This window comes from Saccopteryx leptura, chromosome 3, assembly GCF_036850995.1.
Source record: "Saccopteryx leptura isolate mSacLep1 chromosome 3, mSacLep1_pri_phased_curated, whole genome shotgun sequence".
Taxonomy (NCBI): domain Eukaryota; kingdom Metazoa; phylum Chordata; class Mammalia; order Chiroptera; family Emballonuridae; genus Saccopteryx; species Saccopteryx leptura.
Window position 1 is genome coordinate 329269985 of NC_089505.1, and position 20532 is coordinate 329290516.

The following is a 20532-nucleotide window of genomic DNA, read 5'->3' on the forward strand; positions in this document are numbered from 1 at the left end:
ATAATTAAAATGGCACTGGTATTAAACTAAAGAACCAATATGCCCTAGTGTACCTGATACATCTGAAAATTAAGAGAAAGTAAAAATCAGCTTTGAGATAATTACTGGAACAGGATTTAATACACTATTCTCTTCCATGTGTTTCAAATTGATGATGTGCTGGAAAGCCGGTTCTCTACAGTGAAAAATGCCCTGATTTGTCACATTTGCCAATTTCCATAGTGTAATATTCCTACCACAGCCAATTTTGGTCCTCAACATATCACTGAAGGCAGAATTGGGAAAAGATATGAAAAAATGGCTCCTAAAGAGTACAGGCCAGCTATGTATAATAAACTTATATAAAAACCTTTTATTTTAAAAAGTTTAAAACTACATTAAACTAATAGATTACAGAGTAAAATTAACATCAACTCTGTATAATACACTTTTTATTTTAAAGTTTAAAAATATATTAAACTGATTACAAAAATTAACTATTCATAGCAACTCATTAATTATACATTTATAATCAAAATACAAAGCTTGTGTTTACTATTGTTGGCCTCTTACTACCACCAAGCCACCCCAGCCTAGTTTTAGCAGTTCTACATCAAGTGATATTTCACTTTTAATCTTCCCCTTAGCTTTTATTGATATGTATTTGAGAAGTGTTTTCAAGTCTTCCATACTTACCTCAGGAATGCTGATCAAATGAAATGAATCATCTATATAATCTTTCAGCATCTAAAAATTTCTTCCTATTTTTTTCACTGTGCTTGGTTTTGATATTTATCATTCTCCTGGCTATAAGCTTACTAATTTGAAGAACCACACTGATATGTCTTTAAATCACTGAAGATTATTCCAAAATACATAAAGTACTAATTGGCTAAATACTGACAACATATTCTTACTTCTGCAATATCCTATTATTAAATAACAACTACCATATATAAATTCAGATTTCATACTTATTTGCTCAATGTGGGAAATCTCTGGATCACAAAATTGAAAAAAAAAATTAACTTTAACTATAAAAGGCCAGTCTAATCATGTTTAAAATGCAAATTTTTTAATTAGAAGCCAATATATGTTAGTATCCTAAAGAAACCCTGAATATATACTTTTAAAGTTATTTTGTCTTTGATTAACAATGTTTGAGAATACTAATTTTTAATGCTATTTTTAGAATAACAATGGAAATGTGGTTTACTCCTGAAAATATTTTTAGCATGGTCTTACTAAAATTTAAAGTACCATTTAACAAAGTAGGCAAAAGTGTTAAGCGTGTGAACTGAGGTAAGTGGTGAATCTGTGTTGAAGCTGTCTCCCTTATATACTAGCTATGATTTTAAGCAAGTTTTTAACCTCTCTAATCTTATCTCATTTGTAAGAATAGAAATAAATAATACTATATGGTTCTTACCATATTGAGATCATGCATGTAAAGCGCTTATACTTCCTAGCACATAGTAAGTACCCAATATTTGTTAGCTATTAATATAGGTATAGAAAAATCAAATTTAGTATTTGCAAAATGTCTACACTAAATGTTGAATATCAAAGAAATCAGAATTCAATCTCACAAAAGTATTGTTAGATTTAGTTACTCAGTCTCTTGAAACAAAGTTTTGAAATTAAGAAATGAGAACCTACTAAAAAATTGAAGTTATATGAATCATCAGAAAATTCTTCCTAGAAACAATATATCCAGGATCAGGTGTTCCAAGCATAAGTTCGAAAGTCTCCTTATACCTATAATTACTTTTTTTGTCTTTTAAGTATTCTGAATTAATCTTACCAGTTTGGTTGATGAGATGTTGAAAAAACCATAGAACTATACATAGCACTCTACACTAATGTTACAGAATGTTTGGTCACTCCTTTCATAAATATTGTTTAATGTAGCTGTTGAAAAACTCCTTCAGAAAAAATGTAATTGTTTTTGTCCTTTTATACAAATACAAGTGCATTAGTTGGTCTAGTCAGTTGTAATTTTTTTATTTTTATAAAACTTTTCAAGTTATGAACATGGAAACTAAGAATCTCCTAACTTTTTACATAAGTAAACTTCAAGTTCACAGTATGTTCATTTTGAAGTATTTATAATTAATGGGAAGCTTAACACAGTAATATCTCAGATAAGGAAGAGGGCATTAATTCTGCAGGCAGGCAGTCAGCAATGAAAATGTTAAACCTGAACAATCAGTTACTGACCATTTCCTTATACATTTTGAGTAAAAGATGCAGAGACTATAGAATGCAAACAAAAGTGAATATAAAATTTATCCTCCCCAAGTACAGCTCTACTGTATACAGGTCTTGAGGTTTACCCATGACATCAACAAAAATTAATGCACTCAGGGAATCAGTCCTCTTCCCCACAGTCCAAAAAAAAAATGTAATTTTAATTAGAAAAGGTAACCGGCAATTTGCAAGCAAGAGAAAACAACTTACATTCTATTACTTACATTTGTTCTAGTCACATGTCAAATTTAAAATGTTTCATTAGATAATTAAACACTTTTTAAAAAAAAACATTTTTACTGCATCAATACTGGGGGTAACTCCGAATTCAGAAATGCCTTCTAGAGCAAAATTAACCGAACTTTGCGCGGCCCAACTGGTCTATCATTTAGATCTTTAATAGCAGCCATAGCTTCATTGTAGTTTACCATAGCAACAATGGCTTCCCCTGTAGGTAATCCTTGCTCATTATACTGCATCGTAACTGAATCAGGTATGACTCTATAACCATGGAAAAAGTCTAGAATCTCATTAACATTAGCTTTAAATGGAAGATTCATTATCTTAATAGGTGTTATTCTACCTGAACTACAATTTAATTTTGGATCAGGCATAAATCTACCCTCAGGAAAACTTCCCACATTACGCTTTCCAAAATCAAACCTGCCACCTTCTGGGCGACCAAAATTCATAAAAGAGCGATGACTTCTAAAATCATTATTTAAGCTCCTAAACTCCTCACCAGGCTGTCTAAAATGGTCAGGGAGTCTCGAGTCCTCCGGAGCTCCCCTGAGGTCGTCCACCGGGAGCCGCCGTAAGTCCTCATCAGAAGGGCATCTCATCTCTTCCCCCTGCGGCCTCCTGAAGTCCTCTCCAGGGCTCCTCAAGTCTTTATCCGGAAGGCGCCTGAGATCGACATCCGGCGGGTGCCTGAACCCTTCCTCCAGCGGGTGCCGGAAATGCTCCTGGGGGTGTCGTCGGAAACGCTCCTGGAGCGGCCTCCCGCTCCGGAAGTGCTCTGGGGGCAGCCGCCTTAAGTCCTCCTCAGGGGGCCACCGGAAGTCCTCCTTAGGTCGTCGCCTCCACTCCCCCTGGGGAAGCCGCTTGAAGTCATCCTCAGGCAGCCGTCTCCAATCCTCGTCATGGGGCCGTCTGAACTCTCCCTCGGGATGTTGCCTCCAGTCCTCCTCCGGAAGCCGCCTCCAGTTCTCCTCAGATCGCCGAAAGTCCTCCTTGGGAGGCTGCCTGAAATCCTCCTCAGGTGGCCGCCTCCAGTCCTCCTCCCTCGGGTGCCTGAAATCCTCTTCCCGACGGTATCTGAAATCCTCCCATGGGCACCTGAAGTCCTCCTCAGAAGGCCTCCGGAAATGTACCTCCCGAGGGTGCCTGAAGTCTTCCGGGGTGCACCTGAAGTCCTCTGGGGAACGCCTAAAGTCTTCTGTAGGACACCTGTCAGGCTGTTGGAAATCCCCCTCGGGATGCTTGAAATGGTCCAGTTGCCTCAAGTCCTCTTGCCGATTCCTCAAGTTTTCAGAAAGGCCTACTGTGTATATTGGTGGGTCATCTGAGTCAAATGAATGGGAAGGGTCATCTCTATCCAATGACTGTGAATGATCTTGCCTTCTCTTACTGGACAGCAAGGAAAAATTTACACCAAACTCCTGCATTTGTGCCTCAGATATAAGTCTTAATAATACCTCTGTCCCCAAAAATCTTCGACGATTTAAACTTTCAGCTTTCATGGCCTGTTCCTCTGATCTGAATTTCACCAATGCTTCTCCCAGACCAACTCCTTTGTCATCATGAAGCAAGTAAATGTCATCCTCAGCAAGAGAGAAGTCTGCAAAGAACTTCTGCACTTCAACTTTTGTAATATCAAATGGAAAATTTCTTATATATATGCACAGTTTTTGGCCAGAGGAGCCTTCTTGAGAGTATTTTTGTGAAACACGTCCAAGCCTCTCTTTCTCTATTGATGCTGGTCTTTTCTTTTCATAACATTCAATAAACTTCAGCATTTGTTTTCTAGAAACTGGATCAACAAGAACTGGACGATACTGTAAAACAGTCTTATGTAAACTCAGAGCAGTATTATAGTCTTTTAGAGTCTTGAACATCACAAAGGCATATCTTGTTCTTCTTTCATCTCTATATAAAAACTTAATCTGTTCATTAGTCAGATCAGTATCTCTAAAGAAATTTCTTAAATCTCTTTTGTTAATACTTAGAGATAAATTTTTTAAGTGAACATAAAATCCAAGAGGGGAACGAGAACGTGTTCTTCTGGGAGATTTTGAATAAGATCGTTTTCGAAAATGTCTGTCATTTATTCCTCTTGGTGGAGAATGTTCTCCAGTTCTCACAGGAATGTCACCCTCCTTAATTGCACTACCACCAGACTCAATCCACTGTTGTTCTGAGCCTTGCATTACTTCTATAAATCTGGAACCCATAAAACTTCTATGACATTTAAGACCTCCTGAAGCATCAATACACGAAGCAAATTTTACTATGGCATCACCATTATTTCGGCCATCATGATGTTTTAAGAAAATTACTCCATCAACACACAAACCAGAGAAAAAGACACGTACATCATCTTCATTTACTAAGTAAGGCAAACCTCGTAGAAACAAGTAAGGATTCTCTGCCTTCAATGGCCGTGTCTTCCTTGGCCTTAAATCACCATGTCCTGTACCATTAGTATGAAACCCAGTATCTTGATTAATCGGCGAGCCATATCCAGAATTACTTGCTTCTTCTTTAATACCCTCAACAAAATTAGATAAGCAGCCAACCCCTGATGCCCTAGATCCTGGTCGCTCTCTTCCTACATGACCAGTTCTTTTCATTTCTATAGTCTTCTGCATTTCTGCCTTACTGCTAAGAGCGAGCTCTACAGACGAATCCTTGATAAACCCTCCTGAACGACTTATGGCACGTCTTGCATCTTCATCAGTTGCAAAAATAATAAAAGCCTCCCCAATTTCCCCTCCAATTATATGCACTCCTCCATCAGGAATAGTCAATCCCGTGAAAAAGTGACGAATATCCACAGGCCCCGCAATAAAAGGAAGCCCCAGTAAACGGATGACTACAGCCATGCTGAGCTCAAATCACAGCAATAATGACCTGCAGACAAAAAGGCACACATAATAGCAAGTCTTACTTTTGCAGTACCTTAATTCCACACTATGTTTAATAATTACTTGTTTCCTACCTTCTTCAGTATTTATAAATGAAAACAAAATATAAGTTCATAAAAATACTGATTGTTTCTAATTCTTTTTTTAAAAAAAAGGAATAAACTTCCTCTATCTAAACATACAAATAAACCACCTACTTTGAAGATATATATATTTTCATACTGCCTATCCTATATAGTATAAACATCAAAAATGTCAAATCTCTGTAAGTATGCCAAGTGCTACTTTACAAGACCAAACTATTTTCAGACTCATTAGAAAACATATCTTCTATTGACACATGAGAACTTTGTGGACTAAATTTTACCACGATGAATTTTACATATTTATAAAAGCCAACTGTAATCAGTATATAATTTTTGCTCATGATAATAAATTGCTTACCACTAGTATATCTCTGGCCAGACATAAAGTACACAAGCCATGGGTACCTAAGATGTATTATTCTACTTTAATGAGCTCTGGATATCTTACCTTTTTTTTTTTTTTTAATTTCTTGGAGACCTGCTAATTCTGTAAAAGCAACTTAACTGTGGAAAGAAAATGAAATATAATTAATCCCAGGACCCTGTAATTGATCTTAACGCCAGATTAGGATATTCACTTCAGAATGACCTATTAAAAAAGTGAAGCAATATAAGGAACAACATCTATGGACATTACAAGGTGCTCTTCTTTGTTACAAGAGGAAATGAATCATTCTTTAGCAAAAAAGAGATACAAAGTCCTAGTAGATACCTGCAAATTATTTAAAAACAAAAAACTTTCTATAAACTAAACTTGACTGGAAATAGTACAAATAAAGGGGGTAATGGAAATGGTATATATTTTAAATGGAGTGTTAGTTACATGGATGTATAAATTTAACAAGGCTTAATGAATTCTATCTTTAAGGTCTGTGCATTTCACTGTATATAAATTTTACACCCACTTAAAAGACAACTGCTCCACAAGAAAAGTGACAATTTTAAAACACCACAAAAATTCCAAACAACATTCTATCTCTTCCAACAATGAAAAAACCAAACACTTTAACTCATTATTATGTCTGATTCTCTTGCAATTCTCTTCCCTGTGAAAACGTTAAGATCAGATTAAAGGCAACCAACCATTCAAAATGATAAAATGAATAAAACACTAACATTTCAAATTCAAAAACCAATTTTTAAGGCAAAATCCAAACAATGGCTATCCTCAGGATGCAATTTTAAGTTCTACATATACAGCTCATAATTCCAAACATGGAACCAAATATAATTAAAGCAAATACTGAAATATCCCTAAAATCAAAAATCTCAACTACTACCACTCCTTATCTTAAACTCAACTACTACTACTTTAACTCCTACAAGAATTACTATTAAAATTCATCCCAAGCCAAACAGAAAATGTTCAGATATATACTGAATCTCCTTCAGCTAGTAAGTTTACTCCATTCCAAATAAAGTGTCCTGGGTATAAATGGAGAAATCCAAATGACAATATAGAAAAGTAAAAATAAAAATACATTAATTTGGAATGTTTGGGGATAATCAATATTAACTACTGAAAAATCTCAATTTAGTGTTTAAGGAAATTCCTATCTAATACTTTCAGAGATTCCCAAACCAACAATATTTAATGTAGTCTTTCTAAGTAAGTTTTTAAGACGTACAGCTAGTGCTCAACTTACGACCACGATTGGTTCCAACAGACCAGTAGTAACACGATTTGGTCTTAAGTTGAGTAGGCTATATGTACAGTACTGTAAAATGATGTTATAAAAATCTTTAAGTCATATTTTATAATTTTCTTTCATTATTGTTATATATCATAATTTTCTTTGTTCATTTTATGCCATTTGTATCATCTCTACACCATTTTGTAGTGCTACCAGAAGCTGGTCCGCACTGTCGTAGGCCCAGCTGGGCAATGCTTGCGCTGCCAGACGCGGAGCAGTCGTGGCTAGCGATTGTGGTCATAAAGTCAAATGGTTGTAAGTTGCATAGGTCCTAAGTCAATCAATACCTGTACTAAATTAATGATTATAAATTTGTTTTTAGTGTGCAAATAAATGTTGCTTTAATTCAGTATTTACATTTAAATACCACTATTCCACAACATGGAGTCTGAAGACATATTCTTTGAGGTTTACAAGGTTTGTTTTCCTTTGAAAAGGGTCCACAGATTAAACTTTCTAAACTACAGGCTAAAATAAAAGATATCAAGGAATTACTTAGCACATTCTACATCTTAATCATCAATATCAAGTTGGTATTAAATATACTGATAAGATTTACTATTAAAATATTTCTATGGTATAGCAGGGTAGGCATATGGGAAGTCTCTATACCTTTTGCTCAATATTGCTGTGTACCTAAAACCTACTCTAAAAGTCTATTTAGAAGAAAAATTGCACAGCAACAAAAAAACTGAGTATAACCTCGTTTCTTCAACAAACATTCACACCAGCATTTCAACAAAAACCATAATTGGCTTCTGGAATAGCTGTACCCATTCAAGTTCTAAAACTTCTTAAGCATACTGACTTAGCTCCTTTTCTACTTTTAAAATATTTTAGAAAGCAGTGTAAGATACACATCATTTGTCCCTCCCAATTTTTTTAAAGGGATTTTACCCTGAGAACATAAGTCTACAAGAAAAGCTAGGGATGTTTCAAGGAATGCCAAATTCAAAAGACTTCTAGCAATTTATCCCTAACTTAAAAAAATTTATTTTAACTAGTTCTATAAATGCAAACCCATCAATTCCAGTTCAAGCAGACTATATAAATTATTTGTTTCATTTGCCACTGTTAAATATAACTAATACTTTAACTTTTCTGCCCTTGAGATACTAAGGTAATGTACCATTTGCCCCTCTACAATAACACAGGAGACCACCTATAAGGGACCAGTACTCAAAATGAGCACTCTTCCATTGGTTGCCAAGTAATTTCCTTAAGCAAATTTTACAGAATGTCTATTCTTAGAATATTACACAAAAAGCAAAACACAAAATAATCTAAAGCACTTAAAAATTTTCTCCTTATAAATGCAACAAGTATTTTTTGTGACTGATTTAAAGACAGTGATTGATTAGAACTTCTAAACTATGGAAAGAAGAAAATCAGAACTTCTATCCTAAGAAAAGAAGGAAATGGGTCCTTAAAGAACATTTAGGTGCAAGTCACTGAAATTAATAAACTCATTTTAAACCCAATTTGCTGCCATTTTAATTCAACAATTCATCCCTTGATCACACTATCACTAAACAATAGGAAATGTGCATCTTCCAATCAAGCCCCCCCCCCCCCCAGAGGGAAACTGGAGGAAGGTTAAATTTAAATAGGTCTTACTTCAGATCCATTGCATTTTAACTAGCGAATAAAAACAAGTCAAACACGGTGAGGGACCAAAAAATGTGACAATTTCTTAAAACCCAACTTTATGAAGCACATTCAAACTCTAAACGCATGAATTTCCCCTGTAGAAAATAACCTACCCCCCCCCCCCGTCCACAAATATTCTTTATGATGACCCCTTTTATCCTCTTATAATGTAGATGATTAAAATAAAAACCAAAGGCATGAAGATCCATTGCCATAGTCCCTAATACGCACTATAAATGAAGACGATTCCACAGGGCACAAGATTTCACAAAACATCCATCAATCTTCAAATGAGGATCCTCTGAAGGCATCGCTTCTCTAGCTCAACGCCTTGGTCAATACGTACTCTGAAGGGTAAGCTTCCTTTTTTTCAGGCCAGGCCCAAGTTACTACGTGCAATCCGATGCTGTCGACAGACCTTCTGACAAAATCAGCTTTCAAATTAACCTGCACCGCCCAACCTCCGTGCCTTTGCCTACGGGTGGGAAGGGCAAACGTTCCACCCTAACTCACCATAGGGTAAAATAAACTCACAAATCCAACTAAAACACTTTGACCCCTCTCAAGCTCCACGAGCCGGCCTTCAGCGCTTTCCTGCTACCAGTGACTATACGATGACATAGCAAAGAAAAAAATTACCTATGAAATCCCTCGAGATCTCCACTTTTAAGAAGACTGGGAAGCGCAAACACAACAGCACAGGAAGGCTGACCGGAGAGTCAGTGTTTAGCAAAAAATGAGGGTGCCCTAACGGCAGGAGCTACGCTAGGTCCTGGCACGGCTCCCGGCCCCGCCTTTCCCAGTTCTGCCATCCCGGCCGCCAACCCCTCCCCACCCCCCGGCGCCTCCGGGGTAACTGCTCTGCACTTGGCAATAAACACACACCACTGCTGCCGAGGCGGACACACAAGCCGGGGACGGGGTGCACTCGTCGCAGCAGCCTCCCCAGAAGAAGTAGAGAAAGACCTCACTGAGCCTAGAAGATGGCGCCCACTCTCCCCTCCGCTTCGGACAAACGGACGTAGTTTGCCCATGCGCTCTCCAGGCGTAACCCACCACCCCTGAGCCCCGGCCAGGTTTGCGCACGCTCCCTGACGCTCACCCGCTTCCTGTTGTCGGGTGTAAGGAAGGCGCCCGCCTGCCCAAGCCCGTCCGAGCCCGCCCTTTTTTTTTTCCTGAGCCTCTGCGCATGCTCAGATTCTAACCAACCCGTGAACCTCACCTAGGAAGGGAGAAATTCGTCACGGAACTACGACATCGACCGTTAGCTGTAATGAGAAACTTCAATAAAGAACTGCTTTAGTACACTGCACAGATGTTCGTGATTTCCAGGAGTTAAGGAAAGGGATGTAAAAGCAGAGAAAAGTTGGCGACTTCTTTTTCCTGACAGCGCTGCTGTTACTGTGTGGTGTAAGCATCTTCAAAAAGGATCTTTGTAAACTAAAAGACCACAAAATGTTAGTTTTACTACCTCAGATAAGCAAACACCCGAGAGGCTTAATAAGTGCATGCTTATTCAATTTTATAGACATTAAACTTTTATGTCGGCATTTGTTGTTCCTGGCTTACGGTGTTTTGAAACAGAACAAATAGGCCGATTAAGACAGTTGGGAAGTGAAAAGCACAAGTATAGGCATTTTCTGTAATGCCCGCTCTGGATTAGCTGGTGAAACACCTTGTCTTTGATTTGATTTTATTATTTACAAATAACAAAGCAGCCCACCACGTTCATAACTACATATGCATTTAATAGTTGATTCAAAGCTCACTTAGAAAGCAAAAACCACATCTTTAAAGTAGTTACAGATGAGAAAAGAAATGAGTTTTCAATCTCTCTCTCAGTGCAAAATACACATTCTTTAATTTAATGATATGATTGTGAGAAAGAAGAGGTAGTTTAACAAATGAAAAACAGGAGGTTCCTGGGGTGAAAGCCACCATTTACTAACCTGGGCAAATTACTTAGCTTCTTTATGCCTGTTTCCTCATTTGCAAAATGGAAATAATAATAGTATGTACCTCTTAAGAGTTGCTGAAGATGTTGAAAGACTCTCTAGTTCTCTCTCACTATACACTATACACACATAAACACATATAAGTAAATATGTATCTGAGACTATATAGGTATTAGTAACTTGTTTCAACTGCCAAGTTGATCCATAGACAAGCCCTTGGGAAGCTAGGCTCATTGACTAGGTAGCATTTACCTTGATTATTTTAACCTCAGTCCAGGGTTTGGTCCAGGCCTGACAAGCTCAGGAACCAGAACTTGAAAGCTAACATTTATTGAGGGTTCATTGTACGCCAGGTCCTGTGCATTATCTCATTCCTTTGTTTTTTGTTTTTAGATGCAGGGACTTATAATTAAATAAGCATAGTTAGGACCAAAAAGATAAAGTGGACACTGCCAACTTATCTTCAGCACTTCCCTTTATTTCCTTTTTTTTTTCTTCTTTTTTTAAGTGAAAGGAGGAGAGATAGTGAGACAGATTCCCACATGCACCCCTACTGGGATCCACCCAGCAACCCTGGTCTGGGGTGGATGCTCCAATCAACTGAGCTATTTTTAGCACCTGAGGCTGATGTGATGGACCAACCAAGCTATCCTCAACACTGGAGCCCACACTGGAACCAATCGAACCACTGGCTGCAGGAGCAGGAAGAGGGAAGTGGAAGAAGAAGGGAGAGAGAAGCAGATGGTCGCTTCTCTTGTGTGCCCTGACTGCGAATCAAACTTAGATGTTCATATGCAGGTCTGATGCTCTAGCCACTGAGCAAACCAGCCAGGGCCCAGGCCTTGCCTTTTAACAGGCCGATCAACACAACTTGAAACACAAGTGAGTTGCTATTCTAAGAGACAGTAAAAGAATTTCCTCAGTATTTAAACATATTACTATAAGCAGTTATATAAATCTAAATATGAAACCAATCGCATACAGGTTTTGAGATGGTATTTACTATCCCTGAAAAATTGAACATTACTAATCAAGTCCAATTGTATTTTTATTTTTATTTTTATTTTTTTTCAATTGTATTTTTAAAAGGGGAAAACAATGATAGCACTTGCTGAACCAAAATCACTATCAAAGTTTAAAAAGTTGATCATATTCATTTAATTACAAACAAATCTTATTTAAATCAGGACTGTCAAAAAAATGTTCTATCAGCCATTCATGATCTGAATTCTGGTGTATTAAATCAATTTAAATATAATACACATTTTAAAAAGTCATGAGACATTTGTTTTATATAAATAAGGCAGTGGCCAATTATTCCTCACTAGTAGCTTTTAAGTGTGCTCTTTCTGCACTATTCTTCCTTCTTCTTCTTCTTTTTCCCATGTGTGTGCTGACTGGGATCTACCCAGCAATCCTTGTCTGGGCCAATGTTCCGCCCATCTGGGGCCATGCTCACAACCAAGCTATTTTTATAAAGCACCTAAGGTGGAGGCTTCATGAGCCATCCTCAGCACCTGGGGCCAATGCCTTCTAACCAATCAAACCACGGCTGTGGGAGGAGAAGGGGGGGGAGAAAAAAGAGAGAGGGGGAAGGGTAGAGAAGCAGACAGCCACTTCTCTTGTATGCCCTGACTGAGAATCAAACCCAGGACATCCACACGCCAGGCCAACACTCTACGACTCAGACAACTGGCCAGGGCCAATGCTAATAAAGATCATTTTTAATCCAGGAGTGTAATTCTGGGAATTCTCCAAATACTCCATCAGTGTATTGATGCCTTTGTTCTTTTTTTCTTTTTTATTTAAGAAATCTTTTTTTAATGTCTATTTTATTGATTTTAGAGAGAGAGGAAAAGGGGGGGGGAGAGAGAGAGAGAGGAACATCGATCTGTCCTTGTATGTGCCCTCACTGGGGATGGAACCAACAACCTCTGTGCTTCAGGACAACGCTCCAATCAACTGAGCTATCCAGCCTAGTACTTACCTCCAAAAGTACTTGTAAGAATGAAGAGAGAGTGGAATGTTCTTGTTGGCATCCATGTGAGAAAATCCAGTGGCATGACCTGTATTTCCCCAAAATATGCCATAGAGATTTGGCCCAGTCTTGTGCTTACCTCCCTTTTTCACAATTTGGCACTGGGCACACTTCTGAAGAAAAACCTTGCCCTTCTCAACATCGCCCATTTTTAAATCACTCTTTCTTTCATCATGCAATCCAGAGGTTCTGGCTTGCAAGCTGAACATCCCACTCTCTCTTCATTCTTACAAGTACTTTTGGAGGTATGTACTATTATTTTTCCTATTTTACAACTAAGGGAAACTGAGGCATAAAGGATTACATAGTTTGCCCATGGTTATATAAATAGTACAAGTCAGGAAGTGAATCTTGACAATTTACTTCCAGAGGACACTCTAGTCATACTTCAGTGACATTATGGGTTCTGTTTCAGACTACTACAATAAAGTGAATACCTTAATAAAATGAGTCACATAAATTTTGGGGGTTCCCAGTGCATATAAAAGTTACAAGTAGTTTACAATATACTATGCCTATTAGGTATACAAAAGCATTATGTTTTAAAAAGCGATGCATACCCTTATTAAAAATACTTTATTGCTAAGAAATGCTAACCATCATCAGACATCAAGAAGTTGTAATCTTTTTGCTGGTGGAGGGTCTTGCCTCAACGTTGATAGGAGCTGATGGATAAGGGTAATGGTTGCTGAAGGTTGACATGACTGGCAATTTATTAAAGTAAAACAACAATGAAGTTGGCCATACTGATTGACTCTCCCTTTCATGTATAATCTGTTTCTAGCATGTGATGCTGTTTTATAACATTTTACCCACAGGACTTCTTTCAAAATTGGAGTTAATCTTCTCAAATCCTGCAGCTGCTTTATGAACTAAGTTTATGTAATATTCTAAATCATTTGTTGTTATTTCAAAAATCTTCACAGTACCTTCACCGGGAATAGATCTCACCTCAATAAACCACTTCCTTTGCTTATCTGTGAGAAGCAACTCCTTATACATTAAAGTTTTATCATGCAATTGCAGCAATTTAGTCACATCTCAGGCTCTACTTCTAATTCTACTTCTATTTCCACCACATCTGTAGTTACTTCCTCCACTAACTTTGAACCCCCTCAAAATCATCCATTAAGGTTGGAATCAACCTCTTCCAAACTCTTTATAGTGTTGATCTTTTGATCTCTTCCCATGAACCCTGAATATTCTTAATGGCAGCTAGAATGGCAAATTTTTTTCATAAGGTTTTCAATTTACTTTGTCCAGATCCATCAGTGAAATCACTATCAATGGCAGCTATAGCCTTACAAAATGTATTTTATAAGTAAATAATATCTTCTAAGCACAATAAAGCAAAGTGCAATAAAATGAGGTATGCCTTTATTACACAGGGAGAGGATTCTGTCCTCTGAGGCAAACTTCTTTGGAAAAGTACACAAAAGAGCTCTCTTCGGTCTTCATTTCCAAGTTGATCAAGAAAAGAAGAAACAACAGTTGTGCCAAAAAAGGCCATGGCCATGTGCAAACTATTTGCTGCACCAACTGTGCCTGGTACTTTCCCAAGAACAAAGCCATTAAGAAGTTCATCATTCACCTGGCCTGTGGGGGTATAGTGGATAAAGTGTCAACCTGGAACACTGAGGTCACCAGTTCAAAACTCCGGGCTTACCTAGTCAAGGCACATATGAGAAGCAGTTACTATGAGTTGATGCTTCTCGTTCCCCTACACCCCCCTTTCTTTCTCTCTGTCTCTCCTCTCTCTAAAATTTGATAAATAAAAATCTTTAAAAAGAAGGAATTCATCATTCCAAACACAGTAGAGGCTACAGTCACTGGGGACCTTTCTGGAGTGTTTTTGACACCTATGTGCCTCCTGAGCTGTATGTAAAACTACAGTACTGTGTGAGTTGTGCCATTTTCAGGAAAATAGTCAGTAATCATTGCCATAAAACCCAGAAGGACCAAGCACCCCACAGTAATTTAGTACTCTACAGGTACTGCTCCACAATTACCACCAAAGTCATTTAAGGAGCTAAGTCCTTAAGGAATAAAGAAAAGTTCTCTGGAAAAATAAAAATTGTACTTAAATAAATAAATGAAAAGCATGCCTGACCTGTGGTGGCACAGTGGACAAAGTGTCAACCTAGACAGTGAGGTCACTGGTTTGAAACCCTGGGCTTGCCTGGTCAAGGCACAAATGGGAACTGATACTTCCTGCTCCTCCCCCCATTTTCTCTCTCTTTCTCCTCTCTCTAAAATGAATAAATTTTAAAAATCTAAAAATAAATAAAAATTTTAAAAAATAAAAAGCACACAAAATAAATGCCCCAGAATGTTAACATTGTCAATGTTAATTCACAAGAAGAAACACCAGCAAAATGAACCTGAGATGAACTCAGCCTGATGAGAACTTTCCAGCTTTATATACTCTCTATGAAGGCAAATAATCAGAGAGTTATTTGCTAATCCTGGAAACAGAATAAAAGTTGTTACTTAATCTCAAAAAAGGTTTCTCTGTTAAGGGCACCTGGAAACATTCTCATCTATTTTAATAAAAATAACAGCCATCATTTAATAAGCACTTACTATAAGATTCACCTGAGCAAGTGTACTTAGATCAAACTGCCTGCATTTTATAGGCTTAGATAAGGTATTGCCAGCCTCCATTGTTGTTCTGGGATGGCCATTCCCTTCTGTTTACTCAGATTTTCTCCAAACAGAACATGACAGTGAACACGTCTTTTGTAGTCTGCCTCTGTCTTTCTCAGATGATCATACTATTACAATTTAAAAAATCCAAAGTAATTGGGTTTAATTACATAGTATTTTGGTTATTGATTAATTTCTTGAGCCTTTAGTCAATATTAAAACCCAATCATTTTAGAGAACAGAGAGAAAACTAAGTTTCTAGAACAGTAAAACAGAAAACTATACCCTGAAACATGGTAACCATACCAAGCCATGGCCATTCTGTGGCTCTGCCTAGACCAGTGGTTCTCAACCTTTCTAATGCCGTGACCCCGCAATATAGCTCCTCATGTTGTGGTGACCTCAAACCAAAAAATAATTTTGGTGGCTACTTCATAACTGTAATTTTGCTACAGTTATGATTCGGAATGTAAATACCTGATATGCATTATGTATTTTCCGATGGCTTTAGGCGACCCCGCTGGGGTCGCGACCCACAGGTTGAGAATCGCTGGCCTAGACAATGAGTCAGGCCCCTCCCACCAAGTATATTACCACAACTACAGCACTCCTCACTCTTCTGAATAATTTGGTATCAGACAGCTTTAAGCTGTCCTTCCCAGCCCTTCAACACCCACAAGAATAGTCTTGGATCACTTGATCTGAGAGTTCCTCGACCTTGTCAACTCCAAGGACCTTCATCTCTCTTGCACACCTTGTTTCCCAATCAATTCAACTTGCATTTATTAAGTATGAACTGTGAGTCAAGAGCCTTACTTAAAGCTCCTGAAAGACAAACATGAAGAACTCACAGTTCTCTTTCCTCAAGAAGCTCATGCTGTAGCAGAAGAAATAGTACACAAGTGCAGCTAGTCATCACACACAGGAAGACATGTAGAGTATAGGAATTAAGACCATCTCGGATCAAGAAGATCCATGGGTACATTCCAGCTCTGTTACCTCATGACTGGAACATTTTTATCCTTCGACTTCTCCATGTTTAGAGCAAAGATAGCAGTACCCATAATATCATATAAGTCCATTATGAGGATTAAGTGAAATAATGCTTGTAAAGCACTTAGCACAGTCCTTAACACACAATAAACTCCAATTAAAATCCAAGAAGGCTGACTCAGAAATGAGCATACCACAGTTCCAAGCCTAATTCTGTCACTTGTTAGCTGTATCAGTCTAGTTGCTGAACCTTTCCATGCCTCTATTTCTTCACCTATCAAATAAAGATGACAACCCCTGGGTGGTTGTCATGATCACACACACATACACACACACATACACACACACACACACATTAAAGGCATATAATAAAGCACCAATAATGGCATATAACATTGAATCTTACATATTGCTCTGATAGCCAGTATGCTCCTTTCCTATTTTTCCCCTGCTGTGGTCCTCAGACGCACATCTGCAAAACCCCTAAGGATGGTTGGAGCACTGTTTGGATACTGCTGATTAAATAAGGAGCTTGCTCAGTTGTGTGTAACAGAAGTCAGATCCAAGACTTAACAGAATCAACAAATAAATGATATTGCTAAATAAGAAGTGAACAAGAACCCCAGAATTTTAACTTGGATAACTTCTTACCTGAGGTAAATGGGATTCTTGTCTCCAGGGTAGAAAAATAGAGACTGGGATCCTGAACATTCTATTGATGCTATAGATTAACAAAGGAGGCATGCAGAAAAGGTACTGTATTAAATCTTTGTGTTTTGCTGATAAAATTAAGCTTTGGCCCCAAATCTCAGTGTAGAATCCATTTCTAGTGAACAGTCAGGGCCACACATAAACAGGATGGCTCCTTCTGCTTTGGTTTCCTTTCCCTTTGTTCCATTCAGTCCTAGGAATGTAAAATAACAAGGAGCAGCAGGAGGAAGACTTAAGAATCTACAGAGAAAATTCAAAGACAGAATATAAGGATTAAAAAAAAGAGAGAGAATTCAGAAGACTTTGTGTTGGAAAGTCTCATGCACCCCACCTCCTCAGCTGCATAAAGATGGGCCAATGATCTGGAACACTTCTTACCAAGAGTTAAAGAACCCACACAGACTGTATGTGTCTTACCACCTTGGGTAGGAATAAATTTCCTTGTTTCAGGCTCAATAAGTACTCTTTTGTCTCTGCTTAAAATGTGTGCATCATATGGCTGTTATATCTGTCCAACCCCACTGTTATATCTGTCCTCCAAGTGGAGAAAGCAAGGTTCCTTCTACTGCAGCATGAGTAAGGTGCAGTGTCTAGGCCAATTACCTAGTGTCAGCGGCCAGGAAAGACCTGTTGGCTATTGGAGACTACTGAAGCTGATCACATTCTGTCTCTTCTCTGTATAAGAAAAGTCTTGTCCCACCCACTTTTTTTCCCAATTCTGATACCAAGATACAATGAGCAGAAGTGTTTGGAATCTTCCCCTAGAAGTGGTAACCAGTTCACAGTACTCTACTGGCACATGCTGTGTGGAAACAAAAAAATTGTGTCTATTAAGACAATGGCCAGAGGCCTTGTGGGTCAGGCCTAACTCACATGTTTTCCTTTCCCAGGGATGAAATCAAGGGAGACAGCATTGAGCTCTCTTAGAGTTTAGATGACAATAAACTAGAGAATGAGGAAATAAAGCAAGTTTTGATTTATTCTTTTCTATTGGAAGAAATGTGTATTAAATGCTTACAGTATATTATGCACAACTCCAAGTACTAAGGAGAAAACTAATAAAGATTTTTTTTTTTTGACGGGACAGAGAGAGAGACAGACAAACAGGAAGGGAGAGAGCTGAGAAGCATCAGTTCTTTGTTGTGTACCTTAGTTGTTCACTGATTGCTTTCTCAAGGCACCTTGACTGGGGGGCTATAGCAGAGTGAGTGACCCCCTTGCTCAAACCAGCCACCTTGGGCTCAAGCCAGTGACCTTGGGCTCCAAACCAGCAACCTTTGGGCTCAAGCCAATGACCATTGGGTAATGTCTGTGATCCCACGCATAAGCCAGTGACCCTGTGCTCAAGCTGGTGAGCCCACACTCAAGCTGGCAACTTCGGGGTTTGAACCTGGGTCCTCTGCATCCCAGTCCAATGCTCTATCCACTGTGCCACCGCCTGGTCAGAACTAATGAAAGAATTTCTAAACTAAGTGCAGCCTGACCTGTGGTGGTACAGTGGATGAGGCATTGACTTGGAACACTGAGGTCACTGGTTTGGGGCCCTGGGCTTGCTTGGTCAAGGCACATAAAGCAGTTGATGCTTCCTGTTCCTTCCCCCCTTCTCTCTCTCTGTCTCTCTCTCCTCTGAAAAATGAATAAATAATTTTTTTAAAAAATCCTTTTAACTAAATGAAAATTTACAACAGGATAAGACTTATGAAAGGAAAATACATGGTGCTGTGACAATATTTCATAGGAGGGCCTGGCCTGGTCACAAAAGGTAGGTGGAATACCCTAAGGAAGTGGTAAAAGATGAGCTGGAAGGAAAGGAGGACTTTACAAAGTAAACAGAAATTGCTGGGAAAGGGAAGAGGGGAAGGGGAGATCCAGGCAGTGAAGTGTATAGGCTTGGAGGCATCCAGGAAACCATAAGACCAGTGTGGGCAAAATGCACAGGAGTTCATAGGACAAAAGAGGCTGCAGTAGGAAGTCAAGTCCTGCTGGGGGTTACAGAATATTTTAAAGACTTTGAGCTCTCCACTGGAAAGCTAATGAACTATTTTAAGCAGAAAGGTGAGATGTTATAATTGCATTTCAAAAGATTACTCCAGCTGTGGTATAGGGAATGGATTAGAGGGTGGCAAGAGTATGTGTATGAAGACAAGCTAACAGCATATTTTGAATTCCAGTTTAAGGTAGACAATTTAACATGGGTATTTACTTCCACTCCTTCCAGAAATCCTAATGAAATAACAGAAAAGAAACTTTCAAAAGAAGTAAAACTGATAAGAATGAAGATAATAGGATGGTAGGCAACAGCAACAAAACTTCACAAGCGGGAAGCAGGCAGGTAGGTGATCATTTCTTTCATGAATCCAAAAAGATTGAATCCTAAATTGACATTGGGAAAGCTAAGAAGCAACTTGATACACACCAACTAAATCCTCAAAGGTTTAGGAGGCCTCAATATCTTCTCTTGAGGAAAGAGATAAAAACAAAGTTCATTGCGAACATCAATGTATAAAGCACTAAAGATACACACTTAAGACTTTTTCCTTCCAACCAAGAACCTATCTCTCCCCAGCTAGAGTAGAAAATGGAAAGTTTATTGTCTGGAGGAGGTGTGACTAGGGTACAACAGATACAGATCATATCAGGAATTCTATATATAAAAGAAGGACATTATGTGAATGATGGAACCTAAACTCTCTTTCCCCACTTTTCAGGGAAAGGATTCTTTCTAGGGAATTTGATAAGCACAACAAGAGGGTGAGAAGGAAAAAAGAATGCTGACACTGGGAATGCAATATGAAACAGCCCAGGCGAATCACCCTATACATTGTAGCTCAGTCAAGAAACTATAACTACTCTTGTAGAGCATCCGATTAGCTTTGCAGTGTGCCCCACTCTAATACGCATATATTACATAGCTATACATATATACTGTCACAAAAATTAGGGGATATTTCTAAATTAATATTTGATTTCTTTTTTATTAAACAAGAACATCAGAAAAGCAAACTACAAATCAAGGAAAGTTGTTTTATTATGCAAATGAGATGCAAAACCAACTTTTATTTCATTGGTGAAAATGCACTATACAAAAGGCTGAAAGTACTGCAGTATCTGTATGTTCCTTGATTCCCTATTTTTATATAGATATCATAAGTATACATACATAGCAAAGGGTTACAAGATTTATGAGGAAATCCTCTAATACAAAACATAACTCTAAAGAGACAGAGATTATGCAGGCAGAAGAAAACTTTAAAACACTATTAGTAAAGTGCTCAAAGAGATAAAATACTGCATCCATAAAAGAATACTATGCCTGACCTGTGGTGGCGCAGTGGATAAAGTGTTGACCTGGAATGCTGAGGTCACCGGTTCAAAACCCTGGGC

General features: G+C 38.2%; 1 protein-coding gene across 6 annotated transcripts; it reads right to left on the reverse strand.

Annotated features, from left to right (window-relative positions):
- Positions 1-1958: 1958 nt before the first annotated feature.
- Positions 1959-9893, reverse strand: RBM12B (RNA binding motif protein 12B). 6 transcript variants are annotated; one of them, XM_066379116.1, is made up of 4 exons: positions 9691-9893; positions 9037-9223; positions 5910-5965; positions 1959-5361 (listed from the first exon to the last, which is right to left on the reverse strand). In XM_066379116.1, the coding sequence occupies exon 4, from the start codon at positions 5331-5333 to the stop codon at positions 2571-2573; it is 2763 nt and encodes a 920-aa protein (XP_066235213.1). In that variant the 5' UTR covers positions 5334-5361; positions 5910-5965; positions 9037-9223; positions 9691-9893; the 3' UTR covers positions 1959-2570. The 6 variants fall into 6 exon arrangements, with proteins under 6 accessions (XP_066235213.1, XP_066235208.1, XP_066235209.1 ...); XM_066379111.1 differs by lacking the exon at positions 9037-9223 and having other exon boundaries at positions 1959-5362; positions 5913-5965; XM_066379112.1 differs by lacking the exon at positions 9037-9223.
- Between the last annotated feature and the right edge of the window lie 10639 nt (positions 9894-20532).